The sequence below is a fragment of the Phytophthora sojae genome (genome assembly GCF_000149755.1).
Source record: "Phytophthora sojae unplaced genomic scaffold PHYSOscaffold_14, whole genome shotgun sequence".
Lineage (NCBI taxonomy): Eukaryota > Oomycota > Peronosporomycetes > Peronosporales > Peronosporaceae > Phytophthora > Phytophthora sojae.
The window spans coordinates 1643207-1669295 of record NW_009258128.1 but is presented as its reverse complement, the minus strand read 5'-3'; the positions used below and the strand labels follow the sequence as shown (position 1 = coordinate 1669295).

At 58.8% G+C, this 26089-nt stretch overlaps 11 protein-coding genes and 1 non-coding gene across 12 annotated transcripts; 7 read left to right on the top strand and 5 right to left on the bottom strand.

The window, feature by feature from the left end:
• Window positions 1-613: 613 nt before the first annotated feature.
• PHYSODRAFT_532067 (hypothetical protein) lies at window positions 614-4553 on the top strand (the record flags this gene model as incomplete). The annotated part of the gene is made up of 2 exons (XM_009540189.1): window positions 614-1101; window positions 4148-4553. Coding segments are annotated over 2 exons (894 nt in total), but the record flags the coding sequence as incomplete, so codon positions are not given.
• Window positions 4554-5878: 1325 nt separating this feature from the next.
• PHYSODRAFT_532191 (hypothetical protein) lies at window positions 5879-6324 on the top strand (the record flags this gene model as incomplete). The annotated part of the gene is made up of 2 exons (XM_009540188.1): window positions 5879-6161; window positions 6257-6324. The coding sequence occupies 2 exons, from the start codon at window positions 5879-5881 to the stop codon at window positions 6322-6324; spliced, it is 351 nt and encodes a 116-aa protein (XP_009538483.1).
• An 89-nt stretch (window positions 6325-6413) lies between these two features.
• Window positions 6414-7030, top strand: PHYSODRAFT_532160 (hypothetical protein; the record flags this gene model as incomplete). Its single annotated transcript, XM_009540187.1, has 3 exons — window positions 6414-6599; window positions 6789-6866; window positions 6935-7030. 3 exons carry the CDS (start codon window positions 6414-6416, stop codon window positions 7028-7030), a joined length of 360 nt encoding a protein of 119 aa, XP_009538482.1.
• A 203-nt stretch (window positions 7031-7233) lies between these two features.
• PHYSODRAFT_531875 (hypothetical protein) lies at window positions 7234-9203 on the top strand (the record flags this gene model as incomplete). Its single annotated transcript, XM_009540186.1, has 6 exons — window positions 7234-7541; window positions 7623-8085; window positions 8160-8294; window positions 8373-8810; window positions 8873-8998; window positions 9078-9203. The coding sequence occupies 6 exons, from the start codon at window positions 7234-7236 to the stop codon at window positions 9201-9203; spliced, it is 1596 nt and encodes a 531-aa protein (XP_009538481.1).
• A 289-nt stretch (window positions 9204-9492) lies between these two features.
• Window positions 9493-10640, bottom strand: PHYSODRAFT_531325 (hypothetical protein; the record flags this gene model as incomplete). Its single annotated transcript, XM_009540185.1, has 2 exons — window positions 9493-9762; window positions 9867-10640. 2 exons carry the CDS (start codon window positions 10638-10640, stop codon window positions 9493-9495), a joined length of 1044 nt encoding a protein of 347 aa, XP_009538480.1.
• A 1453-nt stretch (window positions 10641-12093) lies between these two features.
• PHYSODRAFT_t1549 lies at window positions 12094-12166 on the bottom strand. The gene has a single exon. It is a non-coding gene; the product is annotated as a tRNA-Arg (tRNA).
• A 540-nt stretch (window positions 12167-12706) lies between these two features.
• On the top strand, window positions 12707-15822 carry PHYSODRAFT_566199 (hypothetical protein; the record flags this gene model as incomplete). Its single annotated transcript, XM_009540184.1, has 1 exon — window positions 12707-15822. The coding sequence occupies one exon, from the start codon at window positions 12707-12709 to the stop codon at window positions 15416-15418; it is 2712 nt and encodes a 903-aa protein (XP_009538479.1). The 3' UTR covers window positions 15419-15822.
• Window positions 15823-15892: 70 nt separating this feature from the next.
• On the bottom strand, window positions 15893-17259 carry PHYSODRAFT_531424 (hypothetical protein; the record flags this gene model as incomplete). Its single annotated transcript, XM_009540183.1, has 2 exons — window positions 15893-16404; window positions 16512-17259. The coding sequence occupies 2 exons, from the start codon at window positions 17257-17259 to the stop codon at window positions 15893-15895; spliced, it is 1260 nt and encodes a 419-aa protein (XP_009538478.1).
• Window positions 17260-17790: 531 nt separating this feature from the next.
• PHYSODRAFT_566196 (hypothetical protein) lies at window positions 17791-20562 on the bottom strand (the record flags this gene model as incomplete). Its single annotated transcript, XM_009540182.1, has 1 exon — window positions 17791-20562. One exon carries the CDS (start codon window positions 20560-20562, stop codon window positions 17791-17793), a length of 2772 nt encoding a protein of 923 aa, XP_009538477.1.
• Window positions 20563-21084: 522 nt separating this feature from the next.
• On the top strand, window positions 21085-21804 carry PHYSODRAFT_341826 (hypothetical protein; the record flags this gene model as incomplete). The annotated part of the gene is made up of 1 exon (XM_009540181.1): window positions 21085-21804. One exon carries the CDS (start codon window positions 21085-21087, stop codon window positions 21802-21804), a length of 720 nt encoding a protein of 239 aa, XP_009538476.1.
• Window positions 21805-22105: 301 nt separating this feature from the next.
• Window positions 22106-22987, top strand: PHYSODRAFT_531430 (hypothetical protein; the record flags this gene model as incomplete). Its single annotated transcript, XM_009540180.1, has 3 exons — window positions 22106-22297; window positions 22472-22672; window positions 22748-22987. The coding sequence occupies 3 exons, from the start codon at window positions 22106-22108 to the stop codon at window positions 22985-22987; spliced, it is 633 nt and encodes a 210-aa protein (XP_009538475.1).
• Window positions 22988-23098: 111 nt separating this feature from the next.
• PHYSODRAFT_532021 (hypothetical protein) lies at window positions 23099-24376 on the bottom strand (the record flags this gene model as incomplete). Its single annotated transcript, XM_009540179.1, has 1 exon — window positions 23099-24376. The coding sequence occupies one exon, from the start codon at window positions 24374-24376 to the stop codon at window positions 23099-23101; it is 1278 nt and encodes a 425-aa protein (XP_009538474.1).
• Window positions 24377-26089: the final 1713 nt, after the last annotated feature.

The following is a 26089-nucleotide window of genomic DNA, read 5'->3' as shown; positions in this document are numbered from 1 at the left end:
CTCGGAGATGTCAGTCTGGCCAACATTTTCCTAGGAGGAGGCGACTGTTGACGCTGCCTTCAGTTGAGCCTGGTCAAATGAGTTGACTTGCACGAGTACTCGCGGCCAGGGCACCGATCATTCTATACAGGTGGCCTGCGTCATGTTTACCAGGAACGACGGCACAGCTCGAATCTCTTTAGCTAAATTGAACTTTAAAAAAGTTGTGTTAACGAACTTATCATGTTACCCTAGTGTGGTTTGTTAGCCTCAACCGCGCGACAGGCAGCCGCAGGGTACATGCACCCAACCTTCCACTCGAGCCCTCCTACCTATTGCGCTAGCACGTTCTCAGGAGAAAGTCGTGCTAGCGCAAGTTGAAGGATGTGACGGGTATCCAATGCGTTTCAACCAAGCTAAACCTCGTCCATTCTCCAATTCTCAGTGTGAACGTCATTTGGGCCTCAGCTCTCCACCCCCAGCAATACCCTTGAAGACCTACCTACCTCTCTCCAGTCTGGCGCTCATCGGTTTTAGCATTGACCTTCAAGTGCACCAAGTGCTTGGCTCAACGGGAATCTGCGGTGACTCAGGAGATTCCTGTGGTAACCAGCAAAGCGGTCCTACGTGCTGCATGCCCGGAAACTACTGCCAGCCATGGAACCCCGACTACTTCCAGTGTCGCCCGGAACTTGCGCAGTGCGGCACCCCCGAAGTTGGAGTCGACTTCTACGGCGACGATCTCTTCGACGTTGTAGGGTTGAGGTTCCCAGATGAATGCTGTGATGAGTGCGCTGCGACTTCGGGCTGCATCGCGTTCACGTTTATCAACTACGACTGGGATGACCAAACTCACTGCTATCAGAAGAGCGCGACGGGCACGAAGAAGGGCGTACCGGGTGCTGTGTCGACCGTTGTTACGAGTGCTTGCCACACCCAAAGCGGTGGCTATTGCGGCAATGACAAGGGAACACTCTGCTGCCCGGACACAACCTATTGCCAGCCCTGGAACTCGCAGTACTATCAGTGCATCGACACACCGGAGCGGTGCCCAACACAACTCACGGATGTGGACTTCTACGGCAACGACATGGGCGTCTCGTTCGGCGGATACCCCTGGGAGTGCTGCGACCAGTTGCGCGTTGACTGCAGGCTGCGTGGGCTACACGTTCGTGAACGCCGACCCGAGAGGCCCCGCGTGCTACCTGAAGAGCAGTCTCTCCGACAAGCGTATCTCAGTCAGTGCTCTGTCGGGCGTTGTTACCAATGTTTCTGCCTCGGCAGGCCACGAGTAGCAAAAGCTTAGCCGTTCCAATCCTCATGCATCCCTAGTGGAGGCGAAGCAAAACTAATCCGGTGAAGTGGTATTAATATACAGTAGTTTGTCTTTTCGCGGATTGGTACGGTAGGCTTATGGGGGCATCTTAGGTGAGTTCGAACCTAAAGCTGAGATCATTGTACCTGATCAGTGTACGCAGAGACCAGGAAAATGTTTCGTCCGAATGCCGCCAGGACCAGAAAGCCCAGCCACCCGTGGCGTCGTCATTGAACATAGCGAGCTGCTTGCGTCCTAGTTCGTGAAAGCATCCAATGTCCTGAAACATACCTTTTTCGTCGGGAGGGCCCGCCATACTCCACTGCCCGACGAAGAGGCGGTTGCCCTTGGGCTCTCGCTGCAGGTTGTCCTTCCTGTGCGTGTCCAGGGGTCCAGAATCCACGCCTCGCTCCTGCCCTCGTACCCGCGGATGAAGTACGCGAGGATCTCGTTCCACACGTTCTCGTACACCGGCGCGCGGATGACGCCGTCGAAGCCGCTGGGGTCCTGCTCCGTGACCAGCGGAGACACGAGTATGACGCAGTCGTTGCCGGTGGCGCGGATCCGCTTGTAGGCGCCGATGTAATAGTCTATCAGCACCTTCCGGTCGGTGGGCGGCGCCGGCTCGTTCATGAGGCCCAAGCCGAGGAACGCCGGGCTGTCCTTGTACCTGTCAGCGATGAAGGAGGCAAACGTGAGCGAGTTGTTGACGTTCGTCTGTGAGTTTCTCCAGTCGGTGGCCCCAACATTCACGGGCGCGCTATGCGCGTAGCCGTTCTGGCTGCCCTGGTGCGCGTGGAGACTCACGATGACAGCGAGGTTGTGCTTCAGGGCCCAGTCGTTGATGAGCACGTCCAGGTACTTGAGTCCACCCGGAGCGAACTCTTCGCTCTCGACGCCAGGTAAGTCGACGGCGTCGCGGACGATCCAGTAGCCTACGGGCACGCGGACCGTGTTGAGCACGCCGGTGTCGGCGATTTCTTTGATGTCGGACTCAGTGATCCACGTCTGTCGGTGGTCTTCGAACGCGGCGGCACCCTTTTCCTTGCCGAGGAACTTCATGACTGCGAACTCGCCTTGCGACGCGACATCCTCCGGTGCATCTTGCCAGAGTGTGTAGGAGTCCCACGACATCCAGTGCTCAGCCACGAGCCACGCGCCGAGATTGACCGCTCTCGCTCGAGCCTCGCCGCGACGGATCTTGGCCTGGACGTGGCTCACGCCCGTCAGATCCACCTTGCCCGACACGGCCTCCACCGACCGACGCTTGCCGTCGATGCTGCTCTTCAAGTAGCACGCGGGCTTGCCCGGGTGGTCGTTCACGAAGGTATACGCCACGCAACCAGCAGTCTGCGTGCACTTCTCGCAGCAGCCCGTCGGGTGGAGACCGTAGACGACGCCCAGGTCGTTGCCATGGAAGTCGACGTCCGTGAGCTGCGTGGAGCAGTATTTGGGGGCCTTGACGCACTGGTAGTAGCCCGAGTTCCACGGCTGGCAGTACGAGCCGTACGGACAGCAGCTGGACCAGTCCTTGTTGCCGCAGTAGCCGCCTACCTGCGTGGAGCACGACGAGGTTCTTGGCGACGTCACGGCCGCCGACACTGCGCCGGGGATGCTCTTCTTGGTGCCGATAGCGCTCTTGAGGTAGCAGTGCGTCCGGCCGTCCCACCCAGCGTTGACGAAGGTGAAGGCCGTGCAGCCGAGGGTGTCGGCGCACACTCTTCCGGCAGCTGAAGACCGGCGATGTCTGCGACGTCGTTGTCCCTGTAGTCGACGCCCACTTCGGGGACGCCGCACTTGGCCGGTTGGGAGACGCACTGGTAGTAGGCGGGGCTCCATGGCTGGCAGTACTCTCCGGCAGGGCAGCAGTTCGGTCCGATGTTCCTGTTGCCGCAGAATTGACCGGGTCCAGCGCAAGCCTCCATGACCTCCAGGAGCTCGCTCGCAGCATTGATGTCCGATGCCAGCGTTAGAGCGAAAAGAGCGAAAAGAGCTCGGGTCAGAGGCATTCAGGGTACGGAAAGACGACTGGGTTTTGAGTCGATGGTCCTTCGCCGACGTTCAAGCCGCGGGAGGTTTGAAAACTGAGTGTCCCGACGGAGTTTTGACGGGATGCAAGCAAGCCTGGTAAATGTATTCAAGCTTGGTTCACAACTGGATGCTGGCTAGGTTTACAACTTACTTGGACGGTATCCCAGTTTTACGATGATTTACGCCCGGGACCCTCCTACCAGGTCCGGCCCTAAAATCATTTAATTGTTGCCGGACTTGAATTCATCAATCTCTTCACTTGCTTCCTGGCTCATATTTCAACTCGTTACTCACGGCTAACTCGGTTGTCATCAAGCTTCATTATATCTGCCAGGCTTGCTTGCATCCCGTCAAAACTCCGTCGGGACACTCAGTTTTCAAACCTCCCGCGGCTTGAACGTCGGCGAAGGACCATCGACTCAAAACCCAGTCGTCTTTCCGTACCCTGAATGCCTCTGACCCGAGCTCTTTTCGCTCTTTTCGCTCTAACGCTGGCATCGGACATCAATGCTGCGAGCGAGCTCCTGGAGGTCATGGAGGCTTGCGCTGGACCCGGTCAATTCTGCGGCAACAGGAACATCGGACCGAACTGCTGCCCTGCCGGAGAGTACTGCCAGCCATGGAGCCCCGCCTACTACCAGTGCGTCTCCCAACCGGCCAAGTGCGGCGTCCCCGAAGTGGGCGTCGACTACAGGGACAACGACGTCGCAGACATCGCCGGTCTTCAGCTGCCGGAAGAGTGTGCGCCGACACCCTCGGCTGCACGGCCTTCACCTTCGTCAACGCTGGGTGGGACGGCCGGACGCACTGCTACCTCAAGAGCGCTATCGGCACCAAGAAGAGCATCCCCGGCGCAGTGTCGGCGGCCGTGACGTCGCCAAGAACCTCGTCGTGCTCCACGCAGGTAGGCGGCTACTGCGGCAACAAGGACTGGTCCAGCTGCTGTCCGTACGGCTCGTACTGCCAGCCGTGGAACTCGGGCTACTACCAGTGCGTCAAGGCCCCCAAATACTGCTCCACGCAGCTCACGGACGTCGACTTCCATGGCAACGACCTGGGCGTCGTCTACGGTCTCCACCCGACGGGCTGCTGCGAGAAGTGCACGCAGACTGCTGGTTGCGTGGCGTATACCTTCGTGAACGACCACCCGGGCAAGCCCGCGTGCTACTTGAAGAGCAGCATCGACGGCAAGCGTCGGTCGGTGGAGGCCGTGTCGGGCAAGGTGGATCTGACGGGCGTGAGCCACGTCCAGGCCAAGATCCGTCGCGGCGAGGCTCGAGCGAGAGCGGTCAATCTCGGCGCGTGGCTCGTGGCTGAGCACTGGATGTCGTGGGACTCCTACACACTCTGGCAAGATGCACCGGAGGATGTCGCGTCGCAAGGCGAGTTCGCAGTCATGAAGTTCCTCGGCAAGGAAAAGGGTGCCGCCGCGTTCGAAGACCACCGACAGACGTGGATCACTGAGTCCGACATCAAAGAAATCGCCGACACCGGCGTGCTCAACACGGTCCGCGTGCCCGTAGGCTACTGGATCGTCCGCGACGCCGTCGACTTACCTGGCGTCGAGAGCGAAGAGTTCGCTCCGGGTGGACTCAAGTACCTGGACGTGCTCATCAACGACTGGGCCCTGAAGCACAACCTCGCTGTCATCGTGAGTCTCCACGCGCACCAGGGCAGCCAGAACGGCTACGCGCATAGCGCGCCCGTGAATGTTGGGGCCACCGACTGGAGAAACTCACAGACGAACGTCAACAACTCGCTCACGTTTGCCTCCTTCATCGCTGACAGGTACAAGGACAGCCCGGCGTTCCTCGGCTTGGGCCTCATGAACGAGCCGGCGCCGCCCACCGACCGGAAGGTGCTGATAGACTATTACATCGGCGCCTACAAGCGGATCCGCGCCACCGGCAACGACTGCGTCATACTCGTGTCTCCGCTGGTCACGGAGCAGGACCCCAGCGGCTTCGACGGCGTCATCCGCGCGCCGGTGTACGAGAACGTGTGGAACGAGATCCTCGCGTACTTCATCCGCGGGTACGAGGGCAGGAGCGAGGCGTGGATTCTGGACCCCTGGACACGCACAGGAAGGACAACCTGCAGCGAGAGCCCAAGGGCAACCGCCTCTTCGTCGGGCAGTGGAGTATGGCGGGCCCTCCCGACGAAAAAGGTATGTTTCAGGACATTGGATGCTTTCACGAACTAGGACGCAAGCAGCTCGCTATGTTCAATGACGACGCCACGGGTGGCTGGGCTTTCTGGTCCTGGCGGCATTCGGACGAAACATTTTCCTGGTCTCTGCGTACACTGATCAGGTACAATGATCTCAGCTTTAACCTAAGATTATTTTTCTTATATGGGGATTCGAGGGGTAGGGGTAAAATACCTACGTGATTATCGGTATACCGATGTCTTCCCTATTTAAAATGCGTTTTCTATGCGTAAAAAAATTACCCCCACACCCTCCCTTCGTTGGAAGGCTTGTCACCGGTTGAAACCGAAACCGGTACGAAACAATCGCTTCAAAAGCGAATCTTGGCACTGATCAGCAGCGCCATGGCCAGTCTCCGCCGGCTCCTGCAGCGCGACGCGTCCCCGGCCGCGCCCTGGCCGACGCCCGACGAGAGCTACGCGTCTCCGGCGTCGCACGCGCACCGCGAGCGCGCGGAAACGGCCCCCACGTCGCAGCTGGAGGCCGGCGGCGCGGCCATTCCGGTGCCCAACACGCAGCCGGCACGGGTCTCGAGCTTCCCGCGCCACTTCTTCGACCGTGCGGGTGGTCGCTCGTCGTCCTCTTCGTCCTCGTCCTCGTCGGATGGCGACGACCTGGAGGGTGCAGGTGCGCAGACTTGCACTGCGTTGTAGGACGCAACTTTGAGGGAAGTTTGTAGGTTAACTTTAAGATGCGGCTTAAACTTGTGCGTAACTTCACAGGAGCGATGACGTCAACAAGCTACTTCCGACCGAGAACCATGGACGGATATACCAGATACCTCGAGTAATGGCGCAACTGGAGTGGAAGACAGAGTTGCTGTCACGGTTAGAGAGTGCTAACCTATTTTTCTACATGTTACTTGCCAGAGCGGCGTTCATGGAGGGGTACCTGGAGAAGCAGAGCTCGGAGGACGCGAAGCTCTGGAAGAGGCGGTGGTTCGTCATGCAGGACAGCAAACTCTTCTACTACAAGTCGCAGAGCGACGTCCGCGAGCAGAAACCCACGGACGAAACGTGCTGCGGCGTCATCTCCATGGAAAACATCGACTCGGTGACCACAGCGGTACGATCCAGCGGCCTTGCAATGGCCATTGCAGAGGAGGCGGAGGAGGAAGAGGAGAACGCAGGCGTCACTACTGCTGTCTCTCGCACTGAGACGCCCCTCGACCACCTCTGCCTCACCCCTGTGCGTCCTCTCGTTGCTAACTTGCACCTACGTCCGCTCTCCCATGCGTCCGTCGTGCTCTTGCAGAAGGACTTTGGCGTCGCTGCCTTCCAGATCCGCATGGAAAGTCGGCGGTATGTCCTGCGAGCCGAGTCCAAAGATATGGTAAGGATATGTGAACGAGTTGTGGCAATTCTTTTATGGTGGGCTAACTTTTATTTAATGCGTTTTAGATGCACGAGTGGCTCTTTAACTTTCAGAAATCCATTGCAAACATCGTGTCTGCGCTCTCACGGACCCAGGTGCGCACCTTGATGGCATCCAGTTGACAAATGTCACCACGGCTAAGGGTCACGATGGTTTGTGGTCACGTTCTTTCAGGCGGAGCATCGACCGAACCGGCTTTGCAATAGTTTATCTCGAAGAGTACGTTGTTGAACGGGACGCCTCACTGCGTTGAAACCAATGCACCATGTACTCACCTACAAGCGAATATGTCTGTGTTTGCGCTGGGGTGCTTCTGCAGCAGAGTATGTCTCGCGTCAACCGCAGCGTATCGTTCGACTATCAGGATTACATGGACCAATTCCCGGTGGCCGCCTCTGTTGATGATTTATACCGCGGACGTGCAAGCGGGGGCTTTTTCGCGTCAACGAGCTTTTCAGACGAATCGACAGGAGGAGAAGGTTCTTCATCATCGCGGACGAGTCCTCGGCGGGCCAGTAGCCCGCTCGCTTTTGGAAGTTTTGGACCGCGAAGCCCGCTAATGTTTGCGTTCGACCCGATGGACGATGTGCCGGAGCACCACACTCCACCAGTACGGCGAAGCTCAATTGCAGAGTCGAAAGAAGAGAGCATCGATCGCGATGGACATCTGCATTTAGGTGGGCGATGGGAGGACGGAGCTGCCGAAAGTAAGAGCGCTGAAGGAACCGCTGAGACCCCGCCGATGATGCCGACATCATCGCCCCCGGTCGCAACGGGCAAGTATATTCCTCGGTATCTTCGCAACCGAAGCGCTGCCGAGCCGACGTCACCGCCACCTCTTCCAGTTGACTTGTCTCCACCGCCAGAGCCCGCACCTGCTCCCACTGCTGGTCGCTGGGTACCCCGGCACCAGAGAGAAGGTTTCGCGGAGATGCAGCCCATTGAGTCGTTCTCGATTAACAGCCGCGATTCATTCCATGAGACTTTTAACGAAGACAGCTCGAGCTACTCCACGGGTGACGACGTTCATGGAGTGACGTCTTTACTAGGCGTTCGGTCGGCCATGGAAGATGTCTGCTGCTGTATTCCAGACCTCAACGCACATTTGAAGGATGACGAGCCCCATCATCAGAAGCAGTCGTTTTACGCTTTGTTTGATGGCCACAGCGGCGTCCGGGTAAGTTGCTGCTAGTCTTCGTGCTTGTTAGACTCGCCCGTCTGAAAGCGTCCGTCAACCTACGTGTATTACAGGCTGCAACGTTTTCAAACCAGCGCCTGATACCATATCTGACCGCCCATGAAGCCTTCATGACGGACACGCGCCTGGCATTTGAGGAGTGTTTTGCACGCATTGACAAGGAATTCCTTGCGAAGGCTGAAGAAGAGGTATGTTGTTCAGTTTTTCGAGCACTTACATCAAATGTACTGGCGCTAATTTCCCGTTATTTTGCGCTATCATGACAGAGTTTGGACGACGGCACTACTGCTGCTGTGGTGCTGATTCGAGGAAACCGCTTAATTACCGCAAACATTGGAGACAGCAGAGCAGTTGTGAGTATCGGTGGTCAAGCATTGGACATTATCGAAGAGCAAACGCCCGGGCGAGAGGACGAGCGAAGGCGGATCGAAGCCCAGGGAGGCTGGGTGAAGGAGGAGCGCGAACTGCAACTGTCCAAGCTGCACTCGATGGATCTGAGCGACCCGGAGATCCAGCAGCGAGCAGAGCGCGTTGTCAAATGGGTGACGATTTACCGGGTGAACGGTGAGCTGGCTGTTTCTCGCGCTATCGGTGACATTGACTACAAGGGCGAGGCCCTGTCGAAGTATGAGTACTGGGCTTTCCCTGAGGGCCACGACCGCGTGTTTCACGGCGATTTGGTTATCTCAATTCCTGAGTGTCAGGTAAGATGGCGTTCTGGCGGTGTTTGGTTGAGCAGGATACTAACTCTGCTGTTTTGCAACAGGAGATCGAAATCACGCCCGAGTTTGACTTCCTTATCCTTGCGTGCGACGGTTTGTGGGACACAATCAAGAGTAAGGAAGCGGTCAAGTATGTCGCCGACAGGTTAAACGAAGGATACTCTGCCAAGGTACGGACGTCGTCGATCGATGGGGTATGTTGCTAATCGAATCTGACGTTGGTTGCCTTGACTCGTGTCTCACTTACAGCAAGCAAGCCAGTCGCTGGCAAACTTGGCGATTCGGTCGGGCTCGTCCGACAACGTGTCGGTCGTTATTGTATTGCTCAACACGGAGCAGATGTCCAGCTCAATATATGCGTTCTCAAGGCAGTAGTGGCAATACGAGAAACTGACGCGCGAGCGTAAGTGAGAGGATGCTCCATCATCCAGAGGCCAGCGCTCGTGCAAAGCCGTCGAACAAGTAAAGAAGGAAGTGCCCCAAAGTCGTCGAGGGCCGATAAATTGCTCAAGTGTGCATATACACGTTTTCGTGTTTTCACCTCCGTCAGCATTCGAGGTTAGTGGCATCTAGCAAACTTCTCTTGGACGATCGTTGCCCTTACTTCTTCTCAACGGATGCAACAATATCTACACGACGAAACACAAGGGAACCAGTTAGTTAGTCAATCAACCACAGCACATCCAAATCCACAACACCACTCCTCACCTTGGACGATTTTGCTGAAGGCCGGGGCCGCGACCGAGTCCGGGTACTCCTCCAGGAACGAGACGCCCTCTTCGCACGCGCCCGTCATCTTGTTGTCGAGCGGCAGCCGGCCGAGGAACGGCACGTTGAACTTCTTGGCCATAGCCTCACCACCGCCGCTGGCCGCGGGGAACACCTCCATCTGCACCGAGTGCTGCAGCAGCTCGGGCGCCTTCTCTTGCAGCAGCTATAGCACACAGGAACGAAACAACAACAACAACAACAGCGTTAAGCAAGCAGCTCTTCTAAGCAACATGAACAGCACCACCACCACCACCACCACGCTCGCACCTTCATGAAGGCCGCCGTCTGGTCGTCGCCGTCGGCGCCGACGAACTTGACGTCGCTGAGCGGACGCTGCACGCCGCTCATGTTCTCGACGACGCCCAGCACGTTGATGTTGGTCTTGCGGCAGAAGTTGAGCTCCTTGCGCACGTCGCTGAGCGCGACCTCCTGCGGGGTGGTGACCACGACGGCGCCGTCCAGGTCCGCCTCCTTCATGTACTGCACGATGCTGATGTGCTCGTCCGACGTGCCGGGCGGCGTGTCGATGATGAGGTAGTCGAGCTCCCCCCACTGCACGTCCACGAGGAACTGCTTGATGATGCCGCTCTTCTTGGGGCCGCGCCAGATGATGGCGTCGTCCGCGTTGGGCAGCATGAAGCCAATGGACATGACGCCCAGGTTGTCGTCCACGTACACGGGCGACCAGCCGGCCGCGCTTTGGTGCACCTCCTGGCCCAGCAGCCCCAGCATGCGCGGCACGCTCGGGCCCGTGATGTCCACGTCCAGCAGACCCACCTGGAAGCCGCGGCCGGCCAGCGCGAAGGCCAGCTGGCACGCCACCGTGCTCTTGCCCACGCCGCCCTTGCCCGAGAGCACCAGCAGCTTGTGCTTGACGCCCGCCAGGCGCTGCCTGACGTCCGACACGGCCGGGTCCGGCTGCCGCGCCGCGCCCGACGCGCACAGGCTCTGGTTGGGGCAGCCGGCGCAGCCGTCGGCCTTGCCCGCCTGCTCGGACTGCGGGCCCACGCACTGCTCGTTGGCGTTCGCGGGGGTCGTCATGGGTCGAATCGATGAGTGACTTGAGTCGCAATGGTGGCCTTTTTGGCCGGCGGTGATTGGCGGAGACATCGAAGGTTTTGGCCAATGGATGGACGGACGCGGGAATGTTTGTCCGTATACGTTATCAAAATCGTGTGTTTTTTTCGGGTTTTATAACGAAAACGTTAGACTTTCAGTCCAAGAAATCACTAAAGATTTAGTAGCGGCAGCAGTGTTGACTTTGACGAGTAGCTACAGTAAGCACGCTCGCGGATCTGTAGCTGCTCGCATGAAGTTGATTTACTTAAGTACTATGTTATGCAATAGCCTGCAGCCCAGCGGTGGCGCAGATGGTCTTCTTATACCCTGGGGGACCACCCCCCGCACTACGCAACTAGCTCCAAGCCGCAGCGACTGGCTCGTTCGCTGCCCTGCTTGTCGCTGGGCCCTTCTACGCGGACATGCTTCACGGTCACCTCGCGCGGGTTTGCTTCCTCGCAACCACTCGCTGCCGATAGAATAGAGAAGCTCGGGATAGTATTTGCTGATAATGAAGACTTCATCATGCAGCCCCACCAGTGTTGCTAATTCTTTATAAGTTCGATGACCTGAAAGGGTTAATTAAAGTGAGGCGCTAAGCTCACTACACTACAAAACATGAGCATGATATTGGATCAATTAGAGGGTGTCGGCCCCCTAAGCAACTCAACGGAGCAACGCGACTGAGGTGCTCCATTACTAGTAGTACTATACAGTAGTGTGGGGAATCCCCATCGACGTTGCCGCCAAGGTGAGCCGTTTTAGCCTATCAGTTTCTTCTCTGCAAACGAGCTCAGAGTCGTAGGATGCTTGACTAAACCCAAACCTGAAAGGTCTAGAAGTAGCTATAGAAATAGGTGCCACAACCAGCTATCCAGGAATCCTGGACCAGGATACATACCACTGAGGACTACAGTATCTTAGACCTTGGTGGTGCCCAGGCCTCAACGTAACATGTAAAGCACACATTTAATTCATTTTTCCGACATGAAGCTTCGTACGCTTTTTTTCGATAAGCGGTAATGCTAACTAGCAAAGACAAAGCAATCAAATGAAAGCTCCTCGATCATGCACACAACCTTGCCGGAAGCTACGGCAACAGACACAACAGAACCGGACTGAGATTCGTGCAAAAATAGCAGCCGACAGTACCGGTATGATTGATGGCCATGAGCACTCCGGGCCTATTTCTGCTATGAAGTGGTGGTTTGGTAGTTCTCTGAACATTCAATGCATGGTGCTGACTTTACATCTATTTCGCTGTCTGCCAAAGCAGCGCTTTGATGGAGACGTGTGCTCTGTTTTGCCGAGAGCCAATCGCCGAGGTGGTTCTCACGTTGTGAGCAAAGTGCCTGCAAAACGAACAAAAAGTCGACAGAGCCAAAATCGAGTATACAGTATGTCGCATTTCCCTGCGCTTACCGGAAAGAAACTTTACTCACGGCGGGACTTGAACCCGCAATCTCTGCCTTAGGAGGGCAGCGCCGTATCCATTGGGCCACGCGAGCCGCTTAAATTAGACCATCGTTTTTGGTTTACAGCAGCAAATCTATAAACACCAGCTTAAGAACACGTGCGGGAATCACCCCTTCATGCTACAGCAATGTAGCTCTACTAGACCGCCGACCAAAGCCGCGCATGAGTTGAGACTCCCCGGCCGAGCCCTCGATGCCGAGGCCGGACAATCTGCTGACTCAGGACTATCGTCCATCGGAATGCCTCCTTGATTGGTCCAAAATGCGCCCAATTCAGCCAATGGCGTCGAGGCGCTAATTGCGGTTGGTGGTGAAGAAGCTCGTTCATTTCCTCCCGCTAAGGCGCCGCCCGCCGTCCTCTTCCGTGCCTGGCGTCCAGGCCCCCGCAGCAGCAGCTCCAGCTCCAGCAGCACCGTAGCAGGCGTCCCCGCGGTCTCTCCAGCTCCGTCTTTCTGGCCCTGCATTTCCCCCCGCCCCCCTACATATTCCCTGCATCCCCGGGCCGTAAAACCAGCCCCTAAAAAGAGCCCCCTCCCCCTTCCAAGCCAGAAGAAGACGTAGAGACTCGAGACCATGAGCGACACGTGGCAGCCGCAGCCCGCGCTGCTGAACGAGGTGGTGGCCCTACTGCAGGCCTACATGGTGCCCAACAACCAGGTGCAGCGCGAGTCCTACCAGCGCCTGCAGCAGTTCCAGAAGAACCTCGAGTTCAACCTGTACCTCGTGCACCTGCTGTGCTCCGCCCAGTTCGAGCCCAACGTGCGCCAGCTCGCCGGCCTGCTGCTCAAGCGCAACATCAAGGCGCGCGACGCCGGCGCTGTGCTCAACCCGACGGAGACGGAGATCCTCGCCGTCATCCGCGCGCAGACGCTGCGCGTGCTGGCCGACCCGCTCGCGCCCATCCGCAACGCCGCCGGCTCCATCGTGACCACCTTCGTGTCGCAGTACACGTTCCTGGACGAGTGGCCCGAGCTCATGCCGGCGCTGCTCGTGCTGCTGGAGCAGCAGGACGAGAACGCCGTGGCCGGAGCCTTCGGCGCGCTCGTCAAGATCTGCGAGGACTCGGCCGCCAAGCTCGAGAACTCGCCCAGCCGCCCGCTCAACGTGCTCGTGCCCAAGCTGCTGCAGTACTTCCACCACCAGAACGCCAACTTCCGCCGCGACGCGCTCGAGTGCCTCAACAACGTGCTCATCTACATGCCCGTGGGGCTCGTCGTGCGGATGGAGAACTTCCTGGCGGGCATCTCGCTGCTCACGCAGGACCCGTCCAACGACGTGCGCAAGCTCGTGTGCAAGAGCATCGTCATCCTGCTCGAGGTGGGCGTGCAGTACCTCGTGCCGCACCTGGACAGCATCATCCAGTTCATCCTGCGCGCCAACCAGGACGAGGACGAGAACGTGGCCATCGAGGCCTGCGAGTTCTGGGCCTCGTTCTGCGACCTGCGCGAGTTCAACGACATCAAGCACATGCTGCAGCCCTACCTGACGCAGATCGTGCCGCTCCTCTTCCAGCGCATGGTGTACAGCGAGGAGGACCTGGCCAACTTCGAGGCCGAGGAGCAGAACCAGGATGAGAACGTGCCCGACCGGCCGGAGGACATCAAGCCCATCTTCCACCGCAAGGCTGGCGGCGGCCACGAGGGTGGCGGCCTGGACGACGACGACGATGACGACGACGAGGATTACGACGACGACGATGACGACTCGCTGTTGGAGTGGAACCTTCGTCGCTGCTCGGCTGCCAGCCTGGACAACCTGGCCAACGGCTACGGCAACGACATCCTGCCGACGCTGCTGCCCCTGCTGCAGGAGCGTCTCGCGCAGGAGCAGCCGTGGCCTCTCGTGGAGAGCGGCATCCTGGCGCTAGGCGCCATCGCAGACGGCTGCTACAACGGTATCACACCGCACCTACCGCAGCTGTACCCGTTCCTGCTGCTGAAGCTCGAGGACCCTGCCCCACTCATTCGCAGCATCACGTGCTGGACGCTGAGTCGCTATGTCACGTGGGTGGTGGAGCAGGGAAACCATGAGGCGCTGTTCAAGCCGCTGGTGGAGGGCATGCTGAAGCGCATTCTCGACCAGCACAAGAAGGTGCAGGAGGCCGCGTGCTCTGCGTTCTGTACCCTGGAAGAGGAGGCACGCGAGGAGCTGGTGCCGTACCTGAACCCGATTTTGCAGAACCTCATGTTCGCCTTTGGCAAGTACCAGGCGAAGAACCTGCTTATTCTGTACGACGCTATTGGAACGCTCGCGGACTCGATCGGCGAGCACCTGAACCACCCGGAGTTGATTAAGATTCTGATGCCGCCGCTTATTGCGAAGTGGAACGCTCTGGATGACCGCAGCCGCGAGATTCTGCCGCTTTTCGAGTGTTTGGCGCCTGTGGCTCAGGCGCTGGGTAACGGCTTCCAGGAGTTTGCGATGAACGTGTATGTGCGCTGCCAGCGCATCGTGGAGAACGAGCTGCTTGCGGACGCCATGTCTGAGCAGAGCCCGAACGAGTTTGACGAGGGCGACCCGGAGCTCGTCGTTTGCGCTCTGGACCTGATCTCGGGTATGATTGAGGGTCTGCAGAGCAACAGCGAGGCGCTGCTGACCGGATCGAACATCCTGAACCTGTTGATGAGCTGCGTGCGTCACGATGTGATGGATGTCCGCCAGAGTGCCATGGGCGTCGTGGGCGACCTGGCAAAGCACGCGCCGAACATTCTCCGCCCCGGTCTCGGCGACCTGCTGCCGGTGCTTATCGAGAACATTGACCCGGACTTGCCTACTGTGTGCAACAACGCTAGCTGGTCGGTGGGAGAGATCGCGATTCGCATCGGAGCCGAGATGGAGCCTTACGTCGAGAACTGCCTGGGTCGCCTGATCGGCATGATCAACCGCCCGAAGCTGCCGCGCAACCTTGTGGAGAACTGCGCGATCACTATCGGCCGACTCGGTTACGTGTGCCCCAATGTGGTGGCTCCGCACCTGCAGGAGTTTGCCAAGCGGTGGTGCCGCGCGCTCGCCCACGTGCGGGCACCGGAAGAGAAGGAGCACTGCTTCCTGGGCCTGTGCTACATGGTGAAGGCGAACCCGAACGGCATTGTCGCCGACTTCATGTTCATGTGCGGTGCCATCGCTTCGCTGGAGGGCCAGCAGATCCAGCACGCGGAGCTCAAGGACATGCTGTACCAGATCGTGCACGGGTTCAAGACGAGCCTGGGTGACAACTGGGCTGCGTACTTCGCGAGCTTCCCGGAGCCTCTGCGGCAGTTCCTCACCACGCGCTTCAACTTGTAGAGAGAGCGAGTGGTGCAGCAGCTGCTGCTGTCTGTCGTGTCTCCCCGCGGTCCGAAGGAGGAGACCCAACGACGATGTGATGATGATGAAGTAGACGATGAAGACGACCACAACGGAGGCTACGATGAAGCAGCTGCCGAGCGGTTGTAGAACTAAGAGCGCGGCTGGTGGGGTGACGGCAGTAGGAGTAGCAGTAGGCAGTAGTTAGTAGTTAGTCGTAGGCAAGCAAAGACGAGCGAGTAGGACGGTAGAGAATAGTAGATAACCGATCGACCCCCGTAGCAGCAGGTTGTAGGTAGCAAGCAATAGGCTTTTCAACTTGGGAAGTACGTCACGTGCTAGCCCGATGGCGCGGTGTTACAATACCATTAGAAGAAACTTACCACACGGCGCATGATATTGCCAAGCCGAACACTACGACACCACAGACTGACAGTCCTACTTAACACGCACCTACCTACCACTTGCGGGCGCTCAGGCGGCTGAAGCATCGGTCATTTCGACGTCTTCCTGTCCTGGGCCCTTCTTCTTGGACGCCTTGTGGCCCTCGCTTCCCTTTGAGCGAGGGATTTTCCTAGTGCTACGACGGGGGGTTGGGCCGAGGGGGTCGTCGAACTTGAAATCGTCGGCAAGGAAGTCGTTCCATATCCGCGGAGTCGAGGAGCGCCGCGGATCGTCGCTCTTCCCCGCTGGCTCTGCGTCTACATCCTCCATCTTGGCGTCATCCCCCAAAAACTTTTTGTCTTGCTGGCCGCGAGCTGCCGACTTCTTGTTGCCAGGACTGAAGAAGCCAGGAGACCCCGACGGTAGCAGAGTCGGCGAGAACAAAGGCGACGGCAGGTTGGTTAGTCCTGGGAACGGCATCGGCAGTGCCGGCAACGGCGATTTCTCCTCACTTTCGGCTTCCTTCGCCAACAAGTCGAGGAATGTCGGGCTGAGCATAGTGATCCCGCTCGCAGAACCTCTCCTGCTTCGAGTGCTACTACCTGAAGGGAAGCCCCCCACTGCTCCATCTAAGAGATACACAAAATGACTATGATGAGATGCTAGCAGACACGCAAAATAAGTACAACGTTTGTCCCCCAAAGCTCACCTTTGCCTACACTTCTAGGCGGTACCTCAATAGGTGGCGGTGGAACTGCTCGCTGACGCAGCGTTGAGGTGGAACCATGTCGCCGATTAGCGGCAGGGTCGCTAGGAACGTTGCTGTCGGGGACTGGCACCACCTCTCCAAACTCAATCGAGGCGACTTCCCCCACCATTTCGTCGTAGCGGGTGCGCACGTCCTTCGCCGTCTTACCCGGCAGGGCTGCCGCGATTTTCACCCAGGAGTACGGCTTGTTGCCAGCCCAATCTGCCAGCACTGTTTCAAAGGCTTTGTCTTCTTGGAATGTCCAGGGATTCGACCGCTGCCCGTTCCGTCGCGGAGCAGCGCTTCCTGGCTGGTATTGTGGCGGAAATTGCTGGCTGTAATATTGCGCTGGGGCTTGAACACTCATCGACTGTGCACACTCCAGTGCCGCCGCGCTCAGAGCGCTGCTGCCGCCCGGCGGGACTCCCTGTGGCTGGGGGACGGATCTCTTTCCTCGTGGTTTCTGGAGTTCGACGCCTCTGGGTACCTGGTAGTTCTGTCTGTTGGGGTTGTTCTGATTGCCTGCGCTGGACAAGGAGCGACTTGCAGCCGCCGCCTCGGGGGATGGCGGCAACTGTTGAACCAGTCGCTGGAGATACTGCCGCCCGTGCAAACGCACTTCCTCGATGGTGCGCGTGCCCACGAAGTCCGTGATGAGCTTCCACTCGCCGCCCGTCCGTCCTGAGCCATAGTGCTCGAGTGCTTGCATGAACCTGCCGTGTTCATCTCGCCTCCACTCGGACGGCGATGTACCACGATTGCCGCCGCCCTGCGCTGCGCCGGAATCCGATTCACCAGCTGGAGGTGGGGGCCGTCCAGGGTTCATTGATGCCTGGAAACGGAGAGCTTGGTACTTGCCTGCCTGCGTGAGTGGCAGACTGCCGACGGGTGACTACCAGCGGACTGCGGACTCTTCAACGGGCCGGCAAGATACCGTATCCCGGCTCTGTAGGCGCGACGGACGGTAGAGCCGCTATTCTGAGACTCGCGAAGGGGTATGGTGTGGCTCGCTCTGCTTTGCGACGGGCTGGGAGACAGCCTCGCGATTGCGCTCGACGCAGCGTTCAGAGCGAGCGAGAGCTGTCGACAAATACGTCTTAGACGCGCAGTACACGGCGGCGGCGCCTGGCTTTCTCGGAAGTTGAACTGAAATGCACATGACGCAGGAGATGGCTACATTGTTGGATCGCGTCTTTTCGTGGGCATTCGTGCATTACACACTAGAATGTAGCCATTTGCACTATGCAGATGAAGCTGCTCCGAGCCGCTCGAGCAGCTCCTGGGCCGTGTCCTGCAGCACCAGCACGCAGGGAATCTGCGCCTCTTGCCAAAGTGTGTGCCGCTCCTGCGCTGCAAAACCTTCTCCGCGCCTCTTGTCGGCGCCGGGCACGCAGCTCTGGTCGAAGCCACCGCCGCACACCCCATCCGCGTCGGCGATGATGAGCCCCAGAGCACCGGCACGCTGCGCGAAGTGCAACTTGAACACGAAGGGGACGCCGCCTCGCACCGCCAGAAGCACTCGATCGCGGACGGCGTGAGCGTTGCGCAGTGGCTGCGAGGCATCCGGCGGGTCTGCCAGCACCAATTCGGCCGACACGTCGAAGAGTCGAGGGCTGTAGTGGCTACTCCACGCTTCGAACGAGCGCTCGACCCCCACAGTCCCCTGTTCACTTGCGTTGCTTGACAGCAATTGGACTTGCTCGTTCACGTCGGAGAGCACTACGCGGGGTAGAGTCGCGTCTTGGACCTGGACTCCAGTCGCGCGGAGGATGCGGTGCGGGTCTTGGGCGATCAGCGCGCTCAAGTCGCTTTGAGAGAGGATGTCGACTCCGCTTACGACGGAGTAGCCAGGGTCTCCCACGCCTTTCAATGTCGGGACGGCCAAGTATTGGCTTTTAGCGCCGCTTTCTAGCGATGTGAGGCGGCGCCGCGGTGCGATCACGACGCGGCTGCTGCGGTGACTCCAGTGCCCGGCACCCAGCACGTTCATCGCTGCAACTCGAAACGTGTAAGCCGCACCAGGAAACAAACCACACACCTTGGTAGAAAGCCACAGCGCACCGGAGCTCAACGTTTCTGCAGTGACCTGTCCATGGCTGATGCTCGAGTTCACCGCGATGACTTTTTCGTGCTCACGAACAACTGCTCCGTTGTCTGCCCCTCTGCCATTGTTCAGGTCGTCCTGCTCTCCTATCTCCGGTAGTTTCTCCATTGACACGAGGTATAGCTCGATTTTTTTGCCGCCGTCGTCTTCGGCGTCAAGCCATCGCAGTACCAAGCACGTTTCTTCTACATCTCTCGTCTCAGGAACACCACGGATTGGAGACGGAGGAGCGCACGGGCTAGTGACCACGCGGCGTGAAGCTCCACTCACGGCTCCTTGGGCCTCCCCCACGAGCAGACGCACTGAAAAGGAGTACGCCGTCTCAGCTTGCAGACCCGTGATCACAGCTTCGAGGTCGCGCCCGTCGAAGTCGTCGCCGAAAAGCGTCGACGGCATCCTGCTGCGCGTGAGCTGGTCATGCGTCACATTCACCGAGTTCTCTAGTTCTCCTGCCAGTGCTGGGTCCTCCGTCGCACTGCCATCCCGATTTTCACGCTTCCAGCTTACCTCGTAGCCGTAGCTTGTAAGATCGTGCTTCAGCGGCTGGTACAGCTCCTGCCAACGCAGTGTAGCCGTCGTGCGAGTTGTATTGACGACGATAGGCGGCCACGCGACGGGTAACGTGAGAGACGCGATGTATCGCTCCCACCGCTTGTCATCTTGCCACTGCTTGAGCCGCTCACGACGTGATAGTTGCTCCTCTTCTCCTTCCTGGTCATCACCATTAGCACCTCCACTTTTATGCCTTCGGTTTTTCCTGGCAAGGTACGCAGGGTCGCGAGGCCACTTGACGAACGTATTCCAGCTAGTGTCGCTGCTTGTCGGGCGGCGCGAGAACGTAGAGTCGAAGGCTGGACTCTGGAGCGCGTGCAGTAAACCATAAACCGCCTCGTCCCTATTGTCACTTGTCATGAGCAGCGCATCAACACCAGCAGCTTGCTTGACGTCCTTCACGTTGGCGGCATCGCAATAGCAGAAGCGAAGAACTTTCGCCGTTCGTGGCGACGATGACGGTGGGGTCAATACGCGCATTGTCGAGACGACGCTACCTGGGACGAAGAGCACATTGCGTCCAGGCTCCAACTCAACTGCGCTGTACAGCTCCGGCGCTCGCTGGAAGAAGCCAGCATCTAGCACCGTAGTTTCTGTGCTGAACGCGACGTTCGCGTCGGCACCGAGAGCAACTTCCTGGAGCTGGTCGCGCATTGAAGACGGCGCAGCGACCGGCTGAAACTTGCGGTCAACTAACGACACGCGCACACCACTGACAGAGTCGTCTCCGAGAGGGACCGCCAGCATGTGAAGTCCGTACGGACACGCTACAATGTCCTTCGCGCTCTCGGGCGCATCGAGATCAGACGAAAGCTCTATAATGGCAGGCAAGAAAGCCACCTCGCGCGATGCGTTGGTGCGCTGGACGTAGTCGTGAGTCATGTAAATCGGCACGCGGAAAGAGGTCTCCAGCAGGGCCGCGCACGCCTCATCTTCAACCCGCAGCGGTCGGACACTTCCTCGTTGCGTTTCGTCACCGAAGCAACCGCTTAGAAACTTGTCCATCGCGCTCGGACTAGCAGCAGCCTCCTCTGCATCGCTGCTGCGAGTTTCGTCGAGCCCCAACAGCTGCGCCACGGGGTCCTTCTCGTCGTCTTTTAGCTGCAGCAGCACCGGCCGCGTCTTCTCCGCGTACAGCTCAAAGAACTCCTGGAAGCTCACGTCGTCCGCTGGCCTCTTGTCCACTTGTTGCGGCCTCTCGGGCTCCTCAGTCTGTGTCGCTAGCTCTTGCCAGACGCCTCGGAAGTGCTGGCGCTGGTGCCGCACGTAGCGCAGACGGTTGCAGTAGGCCACATCGTCTGCGCCCAGTGACGGCAAGGCGCCCCCGCCGCTCGAGTCGGCGCCGCTCTCGTACATGAAGGACGTCACGCCCAGCTCTCGGCATTGGACGAAGGCGCTCTGCAGTCGCGCGTCCAGTGGCGCCGCCGCGTCGCCCGCCAGCGGCGTCAGCAGCAAGTCCCTGAGCGGCGCCTCCAGCAGCGGATCGCGCTGGAGCGTTGCAGCGGCCGCGGGCTGGTCGCCGCCATCGTCCGAGCCCTGCGCGGGCCGCGCGACCAGCGCGACCAGCGCAACCAGCAGCAGCAGCAGCACGAGGAGGGGCTGCATTCGAGACGAGCTGGGTGATGCTGAGGTGGGTCTTTGCGACCATCGAAGATACGCGATCGGGTTTGGCGGGGTCGTGTCCCTTCGTTGCGCGTTGTGTGGCAGTAGCCCCGTTTCGCAGACGCTTCACTGTACCAGGATTCTGGTACGCCGAGCAAAGTTTCCCCACAGTCATTTGCATGTATGTACAGCTTGCTCGATGCATTCACATCCTGCGTTCTTTAGTCACCGCGATAATTTTGGCGGGCGTGTCAATTGAGGCCGAGCCACGCCAGGATGAACGGCGGTCGCCGCGAAGTTGTTGTTAGTTTCGTGGCCTGTCCCCGAGCCCCTGCGCGGGCGCGTAATGCTGTAATGCCTCGCTGCTCCGCTTTACGCAGTCCACATCGCGTTTTCGGGGCCAGCTGGGCCCGCAGCCATAGGGCGTTTCGGCTGCACCCCAGCCTTCCAGGAACGCGAGCGCTTATCGCCCGCAACTTCCAAGGTTTACCGTTTCGCGGCTCGTTCTCGCTCTCCGCGGGAGTCTCGCGGCTCGAGGATGAGATCGGCCAAGCTGTGGCGCTGCGCTGCGGGGCTGCGCGCGTGGGCCCAAGATCGGGCCTGGCGGCAGTCTCTGTCACTGCAATGCAGAGAAGCGCCGACCGGCAGCCGGCGTTCCCGCCAGCATCTCGGTTGTGGCAGCGCTTCCGCCGGTCACTCGCCGGGGTGGCTTCAGAGCGCTGCTTCGAGATGCTCGAGCATGCGCTCGCGCCGTCGAATGGACGTCGAGACCGCCGTCTGCCAGTCAGTCGTGCTCTTGTCGGCGAAATGTCTCGGCCAGCGCACCGCAAAGTTCACCCACGCTTAGTATTGCAGCCTCGCCTCTGCGCTTTGCCGCTTCCAGCGCTGGGCCGTGCGCCGGAGATTTGGGACGGAGCGCTGCATGCTGGACGCGGAGAATCTAGCCGCGTGTTCAACCAAATCAGATTCTCCGCGGCCGGGTCGCTAGCGTCGTGAATCGGCACCACCTTCAGAAGAGCCCCCGCTGCTCAATGCACTTGCACTTGCAGCAAAAGCGTTCTTATCGTAGACACCTGCAACCTGCAATAGACAGCTTTCGTCCTGTCATTGGTCAACAAACCCGCTTTTGGATATTCAGAGACAGTGGGACAAGATATCCATACAAAAACCGAGTCACATTTAGGGCACCGACCAGCAGGTCTTCATTTCTTCATTTCTTCATTTCTTCATTTCTTCATTTCTCTATTCGCTCGATCGAGCGCAGGTCGATTCACAGTTAGGAATGGGACTGCGTCTCATGTGCGCGGCCGGTGTGGCGCTGGCGGCGCTGCTGCTACTGCTAACGGCCGCCATCGTGCGCCTCGTGGTGCTGCTTGTGCAGCTCGTGACTCCGCGCTACACGCTGGCGGCCTGCGCGTCGGCGCTGGCCTTGTGGTTCGTGGACTCGAGACGCCAGCGCTACGCCAAGGGCTTCTACTCGTGCTCGCGCGTGCCCCAGGAGCCGCAACCAGCGGAACAGCAACGGGAGACGCCGCAACAGCAGCTACAGGCTCAGCAAGATCAGGGACAGGAAGAAGCAGACGCAGCAGCAGAAGAAGAGGAGACTATCGCGACCGCAGCGGTGGCCCCCGTGACGCCCGAGACACTGCCGATGCAGCTCAAGAAAGTGGCAGCCGCGCCCCCCTCCGAGACCGAATCGGAGGACGATGACAGCGAGGCCGGAGCGCCCCCGAGCATCAAGGCGCGCGCCAGATCCCCCGCCTCCAGACACAGCAAGAGCCTCGCAAACGTCAGGACGCGCAGCAACACGACGGACGGAGAGCTCCAGCGGCGACAGGCCACGCGCCCGCGGTCCTCGTCGGCAGTTGGAGACAGCAGATCCAGTCGGTCGCCAGTCAGGGCTTCGGTCTCGCGTAGTAGTCACGCAGACGTGCTGGAGAGGAAGCGCCGAGTGCCCAGACGGCGCGCTGACACGGGCATGAACGGCACCGCCAAGCACCAGGAGCGGTCGCGCCGCGCGACGTTCGCGTCCAAGCAGGACGCGTACGTCAGGCGGAGCAGCTCGGAGAGGCTGGAGGACGCTCTGCGCTCGGATGGCTACTGGATCGGGGACTTCCGAGTGCAGCGGCGCCTGGTGTCGCGACGCAGCCACACGACTTCCAGCCCCAAGGCGAACTGAGCATTGGAGAGGAGGGAAGAGGGGGAGGAAACTTAAGTTATTGCGCGTTTACTCTACTACAAGAAGATTGTTTTGCTACTCTATCGGTACTAGTAATGAACATGGAGCATGTTATCCTTTGGGCGCAGAGTTCTTCTGGTCACTTTGACGCAGCGTCTGCACGTACTGCCATTGGGTCTGAGGGTCCGTCATGCCTAGGCGCTTTGCTTCCTGATACAGCGACAGAATGGAAGACGGCGCTGCTGCTGCTGTCAGCGGTGGTGGCGGTGGTGTCCTCCTGGAGTCGTTACAGCGAGCCTCGGCCTCCATCGCCTCCATGAAGGCCTGCTGCCGCCGCGCCGGTGCCACTGATTTCTTCGCTGCGGGCATCGGAGGAGGGGCGTGGGATGATGACGATTCCTGCTGACGGCCAGCTTCACGTTGAGCTTGCTGCTCTGCGTTCTCCTTCTCGGACTCGGGCGAAACGCTGGCCGCAGATTCCTCCGTCGAACTGAGCGGCAGAGTGTCGTCGTTACTGGCAACCTTCTCCTCTTCCTCGTCCTTCCCCTCCTCCATCTTCTCCGCTTGCGTTTGCTCCGGGGATGAGAACGCGATGGGCGAGAGCCCGAAGGACAGCCGCAGCTTCGAGCTGTGCTTCGTCGAGTCCCGCGGCGTCTTGACCAGCGGCGACGGGGTCAGCGCATCGAACTGCAACGTGGCCGGCGTGGCGCAAAGCGGCTGTTTGCTGCCGACGATGGCAATGGGCGACGCCGACCACTTTGGGGGCCTTGCGCTGGGCGACTGGGACTTCCAGTCGCTGCCGGGCGTCGCGAAGCCGCTCAGTCGGTTCCTCTTGGCTGGGCGCGGCGGGGTCGATCGAGACGGCGGAGTGGCGCGCGGGTGGCTCGACCGCTTCGGCGTGGGCGGAGGGAGGACCGACTGCAACTTGTCCATCTTGCGCTGCCGCTCCCGCAGCCTCGCTTCGCATCGCGCTATGGTCTCTCTGCAGCGTCGGTGCAGCTCCAGCGGTGGCGACGGCGTTGACGTTGCTCGGGTTCTGCTCGGAGCGGCGGCGGTCGATGGCCGAGCTGCAGGCAGCGGCGTGCGCAGTACCTCGTACTGCTCCTCGTCCTCGAAGAACCCGCTGGCCCCGTGCGAAGTCCCCGAGACGTTGGCCTCTTTCTGCTGCGGCAGCGGCGAGAAAATCGCCGGCTTGAGCTCCGCAAGCGTGTCGATGCTCCAGTCCAGCGCCGTGCCGGCGCCCTGCAGCCCAGTTCCCTCCCCTTCCGCCGCTGTTGCCGCCGACTGATCGTCAGCCAGCGCGGCCTCAAAGGGAGGAAAGGGATTCCTGTCGCTCGTCGGCGCGTCGAACGGGTTGTAGGCCTCGTCTCCTCCAGGCGCCTCCGCCATGCTGCTGCGCTTGGTCGCTGAACGAGTGCTTGGTGAGTGTCGTCGCTTGTGTGCTACCAGCTTAGATGCCGGTCAATGCCAGTGCGCTAGCCTACGTTTCAAAACCGATCTGACGCGCATACGCGATTGGCACGACGCTGCATCGCAGCGAGTCCGAGTCATGCGCATGTAACACAGACCTCCCTTATAACCTGCCGGGATGTGTCGGATTAGCTATATTTCGGCACTCTTGTTTTGTTTATTTCGGCACAGTGCCAGTTTAAGGAAATAAAGTATGCATTTTACTACAATTTCTCTAGCATGTCGAACTGTTTAGCCTGGAAGATGCCTTCAAGGGCTAGAGAAGCCAACGAAGTGCGCGGGTCGTTCAGTTCACACTTCAATACGGAAAAATCGGATTCGACGGACGCCGTATTCGCGAATACGGTCGCCAATCCGCAGCAGAACTGACGGAGATGTGAAAATGTCTTTGGAGCAGCAGCGTTTTGCATTGAATCCCAGGCGTCGTTGAAGCTGGTGTCATACGATTCTTCCTCCAGGGCTGTGCGAACCAGATCATGCAGATTGGCTTGACACAGCTCTCGATGCTCCCGTTCAACGGCTTCAATTCTTGCCTCACTCCAAAACAAAGCCAATTGATCGCGGCGACGATTCAAAATATCTTCTGCAAACTGGCGAGAAGGGACTGTGACAAGCTCAGCTGGCATTACTGGCGGAGCCGGAGATGCGGCAGCGTCATTGTTGTTGTCTCGCTCAGCTTGTTCATGCTCCATACCTTCAATTAGATGCAGTACAAACTTACCAAGCTGCCTCAGAATCGAATTTTTGTCGGCATCTGCAACACTATTCATGTGATTCTTGACGAACGTCCCCTGGTCTTGAATAAACTCGAGTAAGTGTTGCTCTTTGAGTCAGTACTTCATAGTAATCGTGTCATTAGCGCTAGATTGGAATTCAGAGCTAGGTACGCGTTCAACTCGTAGCAGTTTGCGAAGGCGATCTACAAGGAGCTCAATCTCTGCCGTTTGCTGCGAGAGCAGGACATCCTCCCCCTGTATCTTGACAAACGTGACGTTCACCACCACCGTTATCCCACAAACAACCGCTGCATTGACCCACCATGATGGCGTTGGTGCCGCAGACACGTTTTCATCAAGGTGTTCATCGAGGCGAAAATGGTTTTTTAATATTCACTGCAATGCGTTTCCCATGTACAGCCACCGTGGCGGCGAAGGTGAACAATTAATCCCTTTGTCTTCTTCACAAAGTCTCCATTCCCAACAATTGCAAAACCGGCTTTCATGACCAGGTCCATTTGATGAGCAGCACACCACACTCTCAGCACCGAGTGGGTGGCCTCTTTCTCTAAAAGAGTGACCACCCCACCATGACGGCCTGTCATAGTTCTCTCCATCCGATGAAATACCAACCAACTTCTGTCTCCAGTTAGCGAACAAAATATCGAGTACTCGAACAATCAGTTGAACTTGGACCACAGCAGTGTGGCGGTCAAACATAGGGACCGCGAGCAAGTGTAGGTTGACTAGCACGCCGTTGACGGCAACACGAACACGCTGATCCATGAAAGAACGATCGGTGTGGGTTGTGATGTCGCAAGCAAATGCAACCCCCCACATATTGGGGTCTGCTATGAGGTTGCTGATGCGTTGAAACGAATAGGCAACTATAATACGTGCATAAGTGCCTGCCATA